Source organism: Xenopus laevis, chromosome 1L, assembly GCF_017654675.1.
Source record: "Xenopus laevis strain J_2021 chromosome 1L, Xenopus_laevis_v10.1, whole genome shotgun sequence".
Taxonomy (NCBI): domain Eukaryota; kingdom Metazoa; phylum Chordata; class Amphibia; order Anura; family Pipidae; genus Xenopus; species Xenopus laevis.
In genome coordinates this window covers 125122985-125136840 of record NC_054371.1, presented here as the reverse complement: position 1 = coordinate 125136840, position 13856 = coordinate 125122985, and the positions used below count along the sequence as shown (strand labels likewise).

The window sequence follows — 13856 nt, the reverse complement described above, 5'->3', positions numbered from 1 at the left end:
CTGCCTTTTGCTTCCACACTTCTTCCTGTTACAGTTAGTGTTGTAGTATTTCTGGTCAGGTGATCTCTGAGGCAGCACAGATAGAGTCACAAAATGGTGGTTCAAGGCAAGAGATGTAAAAGGGCAATATTTATGTAAATATATATTCCAGTTTGGTAAGATTCTTTAATATGTCATTCAATTTGATATAAACTATCTGTTGCTTAAGTATTCATTTTGGGGGTATAGTTTTCCTTTAATACTAGCTTCGCACCATGCCAAAATCTTGTTTATGTGCCAGAATGGGGCACCTGATATGCATGTCTATGCACTGACTACATAAACTGATGATGATCCTGTAAATCCTGTAGCTCAGGGGTTCTGGTTTGTTTTTTTCTTGACACTAACATCTGGAAAGCCTTCAGACAGGCAGAACTTTTACATGGAATCTTAAGTATGATTGAGCATGAATTATAGTAATGTTCTGTAATATAGCCTAATGATCTTGCAAATTTCCTGCTCAGCACAGAAAATAGAAATCCTTTCAGTATTAACAAAAAGTTCCTCACATGCAGACCCACACACATTCAAAACTCTAACACATTTAACATGCTTAAAATTCTAATTACTGAAGAATTTAACAACAATGGAAGTTTTTTGGGATAGGGGTGCAAAAATTCAACTTCCCGGGAGTCTTTATTCACTAGGTATTCATTAACTAGTTCTGTCTTTTCTTTTTACCAACTGCCCCAAAGTTAGTCTATTCACTCCATCCTTTGGTTTATCCCACTCTAGTTTGTGTGTGTCACACATCTGACTTTAAAGCAGATATACAGTATATTATTTAAATATGGTTCACCACAAAATGCACTGAATCCACTGTTTTTGAATTTGGCCAAACCCTGAATCCTTTGTGAACAATTGGGCCGAATCTGAACCCTAGTTAACATATGCAACATATGCGTAGCGGAGGGTTGAACAATATTCACTTTCTTGTTTGTGTGAGGAAAAGTCACCTGATTCTAATATGGTTCGGCCAGGCACGTAGATTCAGCCGTATCCGAATTCAGGCCAAATACCAACCCGAATCATGGATTCGGTGCATCCCTATTCATTACAATATACCTTTTCATTGTTTCATTGAGATACATACCCTAAAAGACTTTGTACCATAAATAGTTGATTGCAACAAGTTCCTTCACACAGAAATCAGTATTTACAGTACAAAGTGATGATTGAGCTCTTAAGACCTATGCCAAAACCCTACACAAGATAAAGTACATTGAAGAAAAAACAAAAATATTGGCATAACAGAGGAAATAGCAGAAATAACACGAATAAAACACACTAAGAAAAAAAGAACTCCAAAATGGCAAGAGGTTCTTTCCCTGGGCCCATGCCACAGAACGTATTAATGGAATGTAAGGAGTAGGGTTGGAGATTGCTAACATGGCGGAGGGTGTAAAAAAAATATTTTATGCTGGGGGACACTGCAACGGTATGCCTTTGACTGCTGTTAATTATTATTATTAGTATAACCTGACACGGTCAGATCAATGCCCAAAATGCTAGACTGGAGTTGGCTCCTCACATCCTTTAACCCGGTCAAGTGATTCTATAGGTTCTTGAAGTAAAAAGTTAATTTGGCAAGAGGATGAAGATTTTAAAGCCAACTGGGGTTTATGACTGGCAGTTCAGAATGTTTAAATATAACCTCTGGTATTTGTGGAAGAATAAGAACTGACCTTCACAACCTCTTTGTAAATTCTGTTAACTATGCACAGCAAAAATCAATTCAAAACTTAAAAAAACAGGCACAAGTGTATTTATGCAATGCACCCATCATAAAACAAGGCTTAAGTGTTAAGGACAAAGTGCTTTTCCTTACGGGGCCTTTTACAAACACTCTAGTCTAACATTTTGTCCAGTAATAAGACTGAAGAAAAGTAACAGGACAGCAATTTGAAAAGGAACATTTTATTGTTTAGTTCTTCAGATCAAATTAGTAGAACTCACTATTGCAGTGAGGCTGGGAAATATACTAATGGGAAACCAGTGTCTTCATCTGAAAATCCAATTCTTTAGTAGCTTTTTAAACTTTAATAATAGCTTTGCCAATATTTTCTCCTTTAAGCATCCCCATAAAGCCTGCTGGCATGTTCTCAAATCCATTTGTGATGTGTTCGTGGTACTTTAGCTTTCCCTGTAAGAAAAGAAAAAAGAAAAAAGAAAAAATTTCTCATGTTTCATGTTAAGTTTACAAGAGATGCAGCCATGCAGATAAACGTGTCTAATGAAAAGTAATACAGGTACAGGATCTGTTATCTGTAAACCAGAATTACAGAAAGGCCATCTCCCATTGACTCCATGTTATCCAAATGTATAATGATTATTTCGTTTTTTTCCTCTGTAATAATAAAACAGTACCTTGTACTTGATCAAAGCTAAGATAAAATTGATCTTTTTTGGAAGTAAAACCAGACTATTGGGTTTATTTAATGTTTACATGATTTTCTAGTAGACTTATGGTATGAAGATCCAAATTGCGGATAGATCTATTATCCGGAAAACCCCAGGTCGCAAGCATTCTGGATAACAAGTCCCATACCTGCACATACAAAAATCTATAATATGGATAGTAATATGTATGTTCAAGGGTTGTACTAAACGAGGACACAGGCTGTCCCTTACCTCTATAATCCACTGCAAGAGCTGCTTCTGCCCTTCTGGGAATCGATCTTGCCAGCGGGTTACAATAAATCCTTCCATACGGAGTTGTTTGAACAGAATATAGGGTTGAATGTAGGGCCCTACAAAAATTATTTGGTTACATTTATATATGGCAATATCAATCTAATAGATAACATATTGCCTAACAACAAATTAACTTGTTTAACAAAGTATTAAGTCTCATTCAGTAGCAGCAATCTCAAGTAGTCACAGGCATTTCTCCACCAGTTAGAACAAACTCTTGGTGACTATGAGCCTCATGCAATACAAAAGAGTCCTAATGCCTGCTGCCATGCTTTACAGGGTCAAAGGCTATAGTCATATAGCCTTATAGGTAGGTCTGAAATAATGCATAGGCCTGATCTACACTGCCCCTGGTGATGCCCAGAAACATATAAAGCATTAAAAGTTTGGTTTCTAAATAAGCTCTTGTATATCCTTGAACAAATAAAATTATTTACTTGGCAACTGTACACACATGAAATATCCCCCAAAAAAAATCAGTAATGGTACTAGATACAGAATAATAAAGAATATTTACCGGTTGAGGGTACCGAATCATTATACAAAGAGATGGCACCACAAACAGCAATTCTTCCAAAATCTTTCATTTGTTGCAGAGCAGCATCTGCAAACTTTCCCCCAACCTTAAAAAATTATATTTGAGAATCTAGATCAAAAGGCTACAATACTTGGGAAAAAAATATCATTATTTTTTATTGATATTAACCTTTCCTTTTTATTGAAAACATCTCTGTAAAAAAATAGGGGAGCTTCAGACCAGATAGTAAATTTAAGGAGGAAGGGTGGGCAATTCAGTCCCTCACTTGGAACAAGGAGAGGGTGGAGGACTCAGAGCTGCTGGGCATTGAATATGGACCATTAGGGTCAGAATTGAGGTATTTCTTACCTTACATTGTTCCTTTTAAACAATGGAATCAGGTATATTTTTTTCACGAGCCATGCTTAATAGGCTCATGTCAGAATGGTGGGGGGTATATATTCCTTTTAACATGTACAGCCACATCCCTTACTGGAACCAAAACCACTAGCAAATCTGCTATATACAATAAATATATATATACTGTTGATTAGACTTTTCTGGGTTCCTCCATAATCTATAGGTGCCCAGTGTTGCTGTATACTTAGCATGCTGAAATTCATACTAGTGCAAAGGGTGTTAAAGCATTTGATTCTGCAATAGGTGTCCCTATAAAATATTGAAACACTAGTTTTAATATGGGACATACATTATGAAATTATTACTTTAGTGTGTTAATTAAAGGAGAAGGAAACCCAGTTGTCGCAAAAACCCTCCCCCCCTCCCCTGTGTTGCTTCCCCTCCCTCCTGGCCTACCTGTCCCGCTGGGCAAATGCCCCTAACTTGTAACTTACCCTACTGCGCAGGTCCAGTCTACGGAGTTCACCGACGTCACCTTCTTCCAAGCGATCTTCTTCCTGCTTTGACCGGCGTTTTGGCGCATGCGCAGTAAGAGCATTTCGCCGGTACAGATCTACTGCGCATGCGCCAAAAGTCACGAAGTTTTCCGATTTCTTCGTGACTTTTGGCGCAGTAGATCTGTACCGGCGAAATGCTCCTACTGCGCATGCGCTGGTCAAAGCAGGAAGAAGATCGCGTCGGTAGGCCAGGGGGGAGGGTTTTTGCGCCGACTGGGTTTCCTTCTCCTTTAAAAGCCTAGCCATCATATGTAATATAAAGGCACTAAGTTGGTTCAGGTGCAGTATCTCATAGCAACCAATAAGAGGTTTGCTTTCAAACAAGTGACCAGTAAATGCTTCCTGCTGATTTGCATGGCCAAACTTAAGATGGCCATACACTGGCCGATAAAAGCTGCCGACAGACTAAGTTGGCAGCTTATCGGCACATGAGCGGGGCCCTCAGATGGGCTTCCCCGATCGATATCTGGCCTAAAGTCGGCCAGATGTCGATCGGGCAGGGTAGAAAATCACATTGGATCACGGCCGCATTTGTTCGTTGATGCAGTCCCGCGATCCAACCGCCAGGTTTGCCTACATTATGATCCGACCGTTGGGCCCTAGGGCCCACAATTGGATCAGCCCAATATTGCCCACCTCAATGTGGGCAAATCAAGGAGAGATCCGCTCGCTTGACGAAATCAAACGAGCAGATCTCTAGGTGTATGGCCACCTTTCGTAATTTTACATCGTATGACAATAATTACTAATCATGTGTTTCCACTTCATGAATAAGCAAAAAACAGTTAGTAGGTTTATATTATATGTGTTTTTATGAGTGGGAAAAATTTGCACCAAGTTATTTTTTTACATGAGGGGGGAGCTTACATTCTCAAAGTAGCAGTCATATCCATCTGGTGAGGCCTTTTTTAGAGCTTCTGCCAAGGAGCTTACAGTCTTGTAGTTGAATACTTCATCAAATCCAATTTCTTTTAAAAAGCCAAGTTTGTCATCTGAGCCAGCAGATCCAACTGCTTTGCAGCCCTGTTGGAAAAATTCATTTATATTATTAAATATGTTATTTTGTGAGAAAGAAAAAAGCTAAATATCTCAAGCATCAATTCAAATCAAAAACACTTTATTATTCTCTCATAAGTCAATACGTTTATCGGACGTAAGTAGAAAAAAAAACAACGAAAACACATGAGTTGCATGCTATGAAAGACAAACAATTAATAATATGTAGCAAAGCAGTCCATATGTCATAAGGTTAGGAAAGCTAATTATACTGTGTCAGTAACAATGCGGCTATAGGCACACAAACTGAAGGCTTTGTTATCTACATTCGTATTTTTGCAGGCTCAGAGAACAGATCTGCTCAGTGACCCTGTTCCATTGATTTAAATGTGATCAGCCTGTGTGCGCTCACACACACCAGAGCTGAAGCTGAGGTCAGCCCAAAATAGCAAAAGGAGGCATCTTCGGGCTGAACTCAGCTTCAGCTCCGCTAAGTGGGAGCACACACAAGCTGATCACATTCAGATAAATAGAGCAGGAGCAATTTCTCTCAGCCTGCAAAAATATGCAGTCTGACAACATCCAGAGCCTGCCTGTGTGCCCATAGCCTAATATATAGCTTTGCGGATTCTAAGTGGTAACCTTTGAAATTGGGAAAGTAATTGGGAAAGTACCAAGTTTGGTAGCTCTAATTTAACAAATGCAACTTACTGTGCTTTCCTGTTAACTTCCCATCACTTCACTTACTTTGATTTTTGCAATCTGACCCACGATTGAGCCAACAGCGCCAGCAGCAGCGTTAACAAGGACAACATCCCCTTCCTTCGGATTGCAAAGGTCCAAAAGGCCAAAATATGCTGTCAATCTGTCAGAGAACAAAACACAATTCAAATATTCTAGAATAAAGTTTAAAAATGTAATTGAATAAATCAGGTTATAAAGCTGAACTTTTGGCACCACCATACAGATCTTTGCAAGTTACTTTTGTATTCCTTCCATTTTTTTTCAAATGTTATGTGCTTGTTGATGGGGGGGGTCCAGAAAAGGGAATTCTGGGGAATGTAGTCTGTATTGAATCTAGAAGCACACTTTGTAGGGGAGGAACTGTGAGAGGAATAATTCAGGTAGTAAAATAAACGGTTGCTGTTATTGTGCAGACACCTATTAAGGCTTTATATCTTTGAAATATTTAAGGATTTCCACTTCCTCTACTTGGCACCTGTCACCCTAAAAAATAATTACAAATCCTGTTTTATGATGTTAGTCAAGCAAAATAAACCTCACCTACACTATATACATGATTTCAAGCTTCTTTCTTTTAGTCTTGTAAATCACAATTACATCAAGCTGGCAGCAGCCATTTTGTGGACACTTATGAAATTAAAATCATGCAACAAAACGGGGCACCTGATGCCCATACCCGTGCACTGACTACAAATTGAAATGTTGGAGACAGACCACGTCTACGTGCGGGCTAATCCAAAGGAACTGTATTAGAGCATAATATTACTGGCCACTACAGGAGGAGGAGAGCTGTTGCAATCACAGGGCAGCCGCTAGGAGGATCACAGGCACACACACACAAAAAAAAAAGCTTGATGCATAATTTTCACAGCTAACAGCCATTTCGTAACCTACCCTGGCATGCCAGCAGCCCCCAGTGCCAGTGATTTGGGTAGGTTCTCAGGCCAGTTGGAAGGCAACGGAGCAAGTCCTTTGCCATCTGATATGAAATGTGTTGTCCATCCTGCATAGGCAACATAATAGCCACCTACTGGGAAAGCAGGATTCTTGCTCTCCATCACCCTGATAAAAGGAAATATAAACAGAAAAAAACACAAATGCCATCAGTGATGCAGATATCCGTAGAAAAACAAAGAATTAATTAGAAATTGTCGTGTCAATCATCAGAACAAACCACATATAATTCATTTTATTTTTATTGATTTATTTATTTTCTTTTGTGAAAGGTTTTGTTATGTCTGATCCTCCATTTCTGAGCACGAGTCATGTCCCCTTTTGAAAGCTTTATTTGGACATTTTTATTAAGCAGTGAAAAGGAATACTATTCACAGATTAGTAATAACACCACACGTGTGCCACAAGTTACATGGTTCAAATCCATAAGGAAATAAATCTGAGACAAGGCTACATACTTCCCTACATTTTTCTTTTTAGGGACACTTCCCTGCTTCAATATCACATACACATAATTTCCAGTACTTGCTAGAATATACCCAGTAAGTTTTTTAAAGACAAACGCATTCTGGAAGGCAACTGTAGATACAACCATTTAAACCATTAAAGAATTGTTGAGCGTTGCTTGAGACTGCTAAATTATTATGGGAAAATACTGTTCAACTGTAACTTAATTCGTGATTTCAGAAATCAGCCGTAACTATGGCATACAAAGCAAAACGTCAGAAAGCAACATTTACCTGGCAACCTGTGATCCCATCATAACATCTCCCTCCTTTAACTTCTGTTTACTATATGGCCTGTGAAGCATAAATATTACAAAAGGTTACATAGATATTTTCTCAGATGGTAATATCAACAGACATAGGGCTTTAAAATGGAGCCCCACCAATGCATTAGCATGTCCTGTTATTCTTCTGGATCACATTCAGTACAGTATGGAGGCCCAGAAAACAAGAATTACACATGGCTCAGATTTAAGGAAACTGAGGGAAAGTGTCATGAATTCAGACCATAACATTTCCCATGTCAGTAGAGGCTAGAAGTTATGTTTGGGGAACATTTGGGCCATAACCGACAGGCTACTACCACACATTGTCTTATCTATGTCATTGGAGAAAAGGCCAATCTACTCCTGAGCAATGTGCAAGAGGAGGTATATCAACAAGAGTGCCATATTTAATTGCAAATTTTACTATACGACTAGGTTACACATCCAGACTGATAATGTAACTTTGTTCACAGACATATAGGGTAATATTAAATATAAGGTCTATGTTTGCCCTAGTGACTAGCAGACCAGCAAAGGTCACCTGATGTTGGCTCCTATGGGTTACTAGAAAATGGGCAATATTTGCAACAGTTGTAACAGCACCCCTATAGCAGAAACCAATACAAGAGAGCCCTGTAAGAGAACAATTTTCAGGATATGTTATTAAAATAGAAACCTAGTGTATAATGTTTCTTTTTTTTTTCTTTTTTTTTTTAACATATTATACAGATTCAAATTACCTCATGTATGGGTCGACACTCCAGAACTCAGATTCCAGTAGCACCTCTGAAATAAAGTTTAGAAAAAACAAATAAATGTATCCTTCCCGAATATTTTTTATATATTTCTAAATTCTGCTTGGATCACAGACTATTAACCCATAACATGCCATAGTGCCATGCAGTAAAGTCTTTACCACACAAGTCAATCAATCTCAGGTTTCCCCATGGATCTGTAGCCAAATAAGAGGACTTCATGCTGGTTTTACTAAATGTACTCTGAACTCTGATCTCCATTCACTTGGGTACGAACCCATGTGGAAACCTAAGATTTATTTTAACTCTTCCATTTCTGCAAACCCATAGGACTACACCATAAGGCAGTGGTAGTTGGACTTACCCTGTTAAAGCCCCCTTTTTTAATGGCCAAAATTTGCTTACTTAATAAAGTTGCAAACTTATGAATACACTGTTTCAGCCATTCATAAAGTTCATAGTTATCAGAAAATCTAGGACAACGTGGAAACGTTTACTCCAAATCTGTCTCTAACTGACCTCTAAATTGGTTTTCCAAGTGCACTATATGTAGGAAACACTGAATAATCAAGACTTACCTCCATCTTTTAGGGGTGGCAACTCTTTCTCTATCAGCTTAAAATCCTCAGGTTTTGGTGCACCCTCAAAGTGCCTCACCATAGTCCATGATTTAGCTACCACCATCCTTTTTACCTGGGGGGAGGGAAAGTTGAAGAATGACATGATAGCAGTACATGTATGGGATCAGTTATCCAGAATGCTCGGGATCTGGAGTTTTCTGGATAAGGGATGTATCCATAATTTGGATCTCCATACTTTAAGCCTATGTAAAAATAATTTAAACATTTAATCAACCCAAACAAAATTGTTTTCTTAACAATAAGGATTAGATATATCTTAATTGGGATCAAGCACAAGATACTGTGACCCCCTCCCCCATTTAAAATCTGGAAGGAGGCAGAAGAGGAATGTAAATTTAATAATTTAAATAACTACACAAAAAAGAAATACAACATGCTGTAATATACTAAATGTTAACCTTAACGCGAACCAATTACAACATCCAGTATCCAAAAATAGTTGCCTTTCAGTATAACAACAACCAACAGGTCATATCTAGTTCATGATAGTTTTGAAGCATTTGATGGGAAATACTCTGCCAAGGCAACCTGAGTGGCACAATCAGCTTCATGTCACATATTTAAAAAATAAAAAATACAAATTCTGTTGCCCTAAATTTCATGGTCTTGTATGATGTTAATAATATAATATACACAACTCATAAATGGCCATGTCTGCATTAAAATAGTAATGTGCACATTAACTGGGAACAAAACTGGTGCAAAATATATGAAACCATATAATCCAAGTGTTCCATTATCTCATCATACTGTATAAAATATGCAACATATCAGCACTTCTGGGAGTAAGGAGTCTTGGTACAGATTAATGAGGTAAAATACCCTTTGCATCAGGTCCGGACTGAGAATTAAAAATAGGCCCTGGCATTTCAGGTACACAGAGGCCCAATCAGCCCACATAGAGGCCCAAACAGCCTCCATCAGCCCACTAAATACGGACTTTCTATGGGACCGTATAGCAGCCCCTCTGGTATTTGCCAGAACCCACAGATTGCCAGTCCGGGCCTGCTTTCCATCATCCACCCAATGGAAACAACTCACACACAGATATATCTGCCATTCTGCCATTCATGTGTGCACGGTGCGGCTGCTCATTAAAACAAATTATATACAGGTATGGGACCTCTTATCAAGAATGCTTGGGACCTGGAGTTTTCCAGATAACGGATGTTTCCATAATTTGGATCTTCATACCTTCTCTGCTAGAAAATAACGTAACCATTAAAGAGTTTGTTCACTTTTTTTATATTAAGCTTCTCTTTATTTCAAGTAGCAGTTTTGCACATAATAATGACATTTATACAACATTTTTTTGTATCATTTTGTATCTTTGTACAATATACGTGTACCATGGTTACAATTTAAGTCATAGGGAACACTGTAAACTGAGACAAAGAAATGTAATGTACTAAGAGGTAGGTCCAGTGGGTCACTAAAAACCATAGGAATTAGGTCAATACAGTCTATAAGGTTAATAATGTCACCAGGTATGTCCAATCTTGCTTTACATTGCTACAGTATGTAGGGTTGCTTTACACCTAGGTTGTTTGCAATTTCAGCAATACCCAAATGACCCTACCAACAATGCACTGAATTGAATAAGATACTAGAATATGAATAGAAGAGGCCTGAATAGAAAGATGAGTAATAAAAAGTAGCAATAACAATACATTTGTAGCCTTACAGAGCATTTGTTTTAAGATGGGGGTCAGTGACTACCATTTGAAAGCTGGAAAGTGTCAGAAGAAGAAGGCAAATAATTAAAAAATAATAAAAAAAACAAATAATGAAGATCAATTGAAAAGTTGCTTAGAATTGGCCATTAAATAACATACTAAAAGTTTACTTAAAGGTGAACCTCCCCTTTAAATAAACCCAATAGGTTTGTTCTGCTTCCAGTAAGGATTAATTATCTCACTCATGTGTCGCATATTTAGTGGGCAAGTGATCACGTGCGGTGCAGCAGCTTGAGGAATAAACTGATCTACTTATTTTGTTTTCTCAGCACCACAATGCGATTTACTACCATTCAGACCCTCCAGCATTGCTTTACCTGCTAGGGTTTACTCCTCTGCTTCTGGGCCTGGTTTGTAGTAGAAGGAAAGCTGTTTCCTCAGCAAGATCTGAAGCTTCTGCTTTTAAAAAACCTTTATACAGCCACACAGTGTAACGGCGATCTGCCCACTTCCCCATCCCACTTACGTCCCGCCCCTCAGCTTCCATTGCATAGAAAGAGAAAAGGTTTGCTCTCTCCTCATTGCCTGCTGTACTTTCTATCATTGCTCTCTGGGGGCTTAGCTGAACTACAAACCACAGACAGCTTTCTCCAAAAGCCTGACTGATTTGGAGATCTGTGATCTGGCAACTGTTGAATGCAATATGATAACACCATATAAATTTAATAATTATCCCCTGACTGGAAGTTATTTATCCCTGTCTGCCACTGTTTAAATTAACCAGTTGGTTGACTTTTGCTAAACACTGTAAACTCCACTCCAATTCATTCCTATTCATTACAAAGCTAAAGGAGTAATTTATTAAAGTTTGAGTTGTGTTTTTCCTGAAACCTTCCAAACTCGACCTTTGACAAATGAAATAACCCCCAAGTAAAGCGCCAAAACATTAATCTATTTGTATTCCAAGGCACCGTTCCAAATTAAGGAGAGATCGGTTATCACGAAAAACCCAGGTTCCGTGCATTCTGGATAACAGATCCCTTACATGTACTATAATAACTACCTGGTATTATTTTACACTGGGCAGAGAAGTTTTCCTATTGCTGCATTCTGCTGTGTCACACCTGATATTATATATTTACACTTGACACTGTCATATTCCTATAACTGTATTCTGTTGTGTCACACCTTATATTATATATTTACGCTTGGCACAGCCTTGTTCCTCCAGTTGTATTCTGCTTTGTCACCCCTATTACGTCATTACATTTAGCAAAGCCATGTTACTCTAGCAGCATTCTGCAGGAATATATATGATTTTGATATTGTTGGGCACAGTTGTGTTCCACCTGATAGTTTCTTGCAGTGGACACAGCCTTCTGCACCTGATATTATATTGTTACATTTGGCACAGTAGTGTTACTGTAGCCTTCCTTAACTTTGAGAGAATGACCGATCAGGGGAGCGGGCCCATGAAAGCTGGGGCCCACCAGGTTTTTTTCCAGTGTCCCTGCCCAGTCCAACCCTGGTTACACCTGACATTATGTTATGCTTGGCACAGCCATGTTCCTGTACCTGCATTCTGCTGTGTCACACCTGATATGTTACACTTAGCACAGTCATATGCCAGTTTCTGTTTGATCTCCTGCACTGAACAGCCAGAAAATTACTTTTAAATGTTTCTGAAATGTAATTAAGAGGCCTTTGGCAGAGAACTCAGAATACTCAGCAGCTGCACTTAGACACATTTGTAACAATTGAAGATAAGCAATTGTAACTACTTAAGATAAGCAGGTCTCTTGAGGAAACTGTGACCTGCAGCTTATGGACGAGGTCACATGTGGCATCTTTACTTTGGGTTTTTAAAAACGTGAGGTTGAGTGTAAATACGCAAATGAAACCACACAGGCATGATTATACAGTATGTGTTTTTCATTCTGTAGTTTTCTTTTCCCATGATGCTTTTCTGTTTTTTCTCACTCCCCTCAATTCCACAAGCCAAGTGGAAAAGCAATTTACATGCAAAATGTAGCAGTCAATATGCAACGTAATTACGTCATCAGCATACAATGCAGGAAAATACGAATATGTGCAATCAATCTCACAAGAGTATGGACACCATATTGAAAATATTTAAAAAATATTCCAGCAAAGTGTATTTCCGAACCTGCGGATCCCATAGAGTTCAATAATATGGTGTTTCCTCGGCGTATTGGCGTTTGTGCTGAAAAACGCAAATACTGGTGTTGTAAAATGGATGTGGCATTTAGGGGGTGTGGCCATAAAATCTTTTCTTCCCTCTTTCAATTTTTCAAATGTTGGGAGGTATGTGCCTGCATTATGCTGTGTCACACCTAATATTATGTGAAACTCAGCACAGCCATGTTCCTCTATCTGCATTCTGCTGTGTCACATCTGATATTACATTGTTACACGTGGCACACCTGTGTTCTTTTACCTTTGCTCTGCTGTGTCACACCTAATATTATGTTACACTTGGCACAGCCATCTTCCTATAGCTGCATTTTGCAGTGTTATACCTGATAGTGTATGTATTGTGGTAGTTACCAAAGAAATGTGTAAAAAGATGAGTTTTGCCTTTAATTTCTCTCCAATTGGACATGTAAGCTGTAAAAGAGATGTTACTAAACAGGCAATGGTTTCTCTTTTTGAAGAATATTGTGGTCCAATTCTCATGTTGGAGCTCACTTTCCACAAGAAGGCTGTCCTGTGGAAGGTATTTAATTGTAGTGAAAATGTTAGGAAGGTTTCTCTGAGCAGGGCACGGAACAGGAAGGTTACCTGTCTGTGTTAGCAACTCCCAGAGGGGCTGGGGATGCTGCCTGCCATTGCAAGGAGCAGAGGGAGATGTGACTGGTGAATGAGAGTCTAAAGTGATTGGGGTGCTGCCAGAAGGTGAGACAGGCCAGAGGCTGGTGAGCTCAGGGCCGGATTTACATAGTGGGCGCCCCTAGGCCCACTACCGTTCGTCGCCCCTGTCCCCTCCAGGGGAACAGGAGAAATGGAGATTGGTGCACGGGAAATTAAAAAAATTATTGTATCTCCAGTGCATCCCCAGTGTTTTTGAACCAATGTGGGTGTGGTTGGGCAGCATGCCGCCCCCCTAAAATCCTGCTGCCCTAGGCCCGGG

The 13856-nt window shown here is 39.0% G+C and overlaps 1 protein-coding gene across 1 annotated transcript; it reads right to left on the bottom strand.

Moving 5' to 3' along the window:
* Nucleotides 1–1940: 1940 nt before the first annotated feature.
* ptgr1.1.L (prostaglandin reductase 1, gene 1 L homeobox) lies at nt 1941–11179 on the bottom strand. Its single transcript, NM_001093560.1, is given in 10 exon segments — nt 1941–2182; nt 2671–2789; nt 3251–3356; nt 5035–5190; nt 5911–6028; nt 6802–6969; nt 7602–7661; nt 8374–8419; nt 8967–9081; nt 11083–11179. Coding segments are annotated over 9 exon segments (990 nt in total). The 5' UTR covers nt 9073–9081; nt 11083–11179; the 3' UTR covers nt 1941–2071.
* Nucleotides 11180–13856: the final 2677 nt, after the last annotated feature.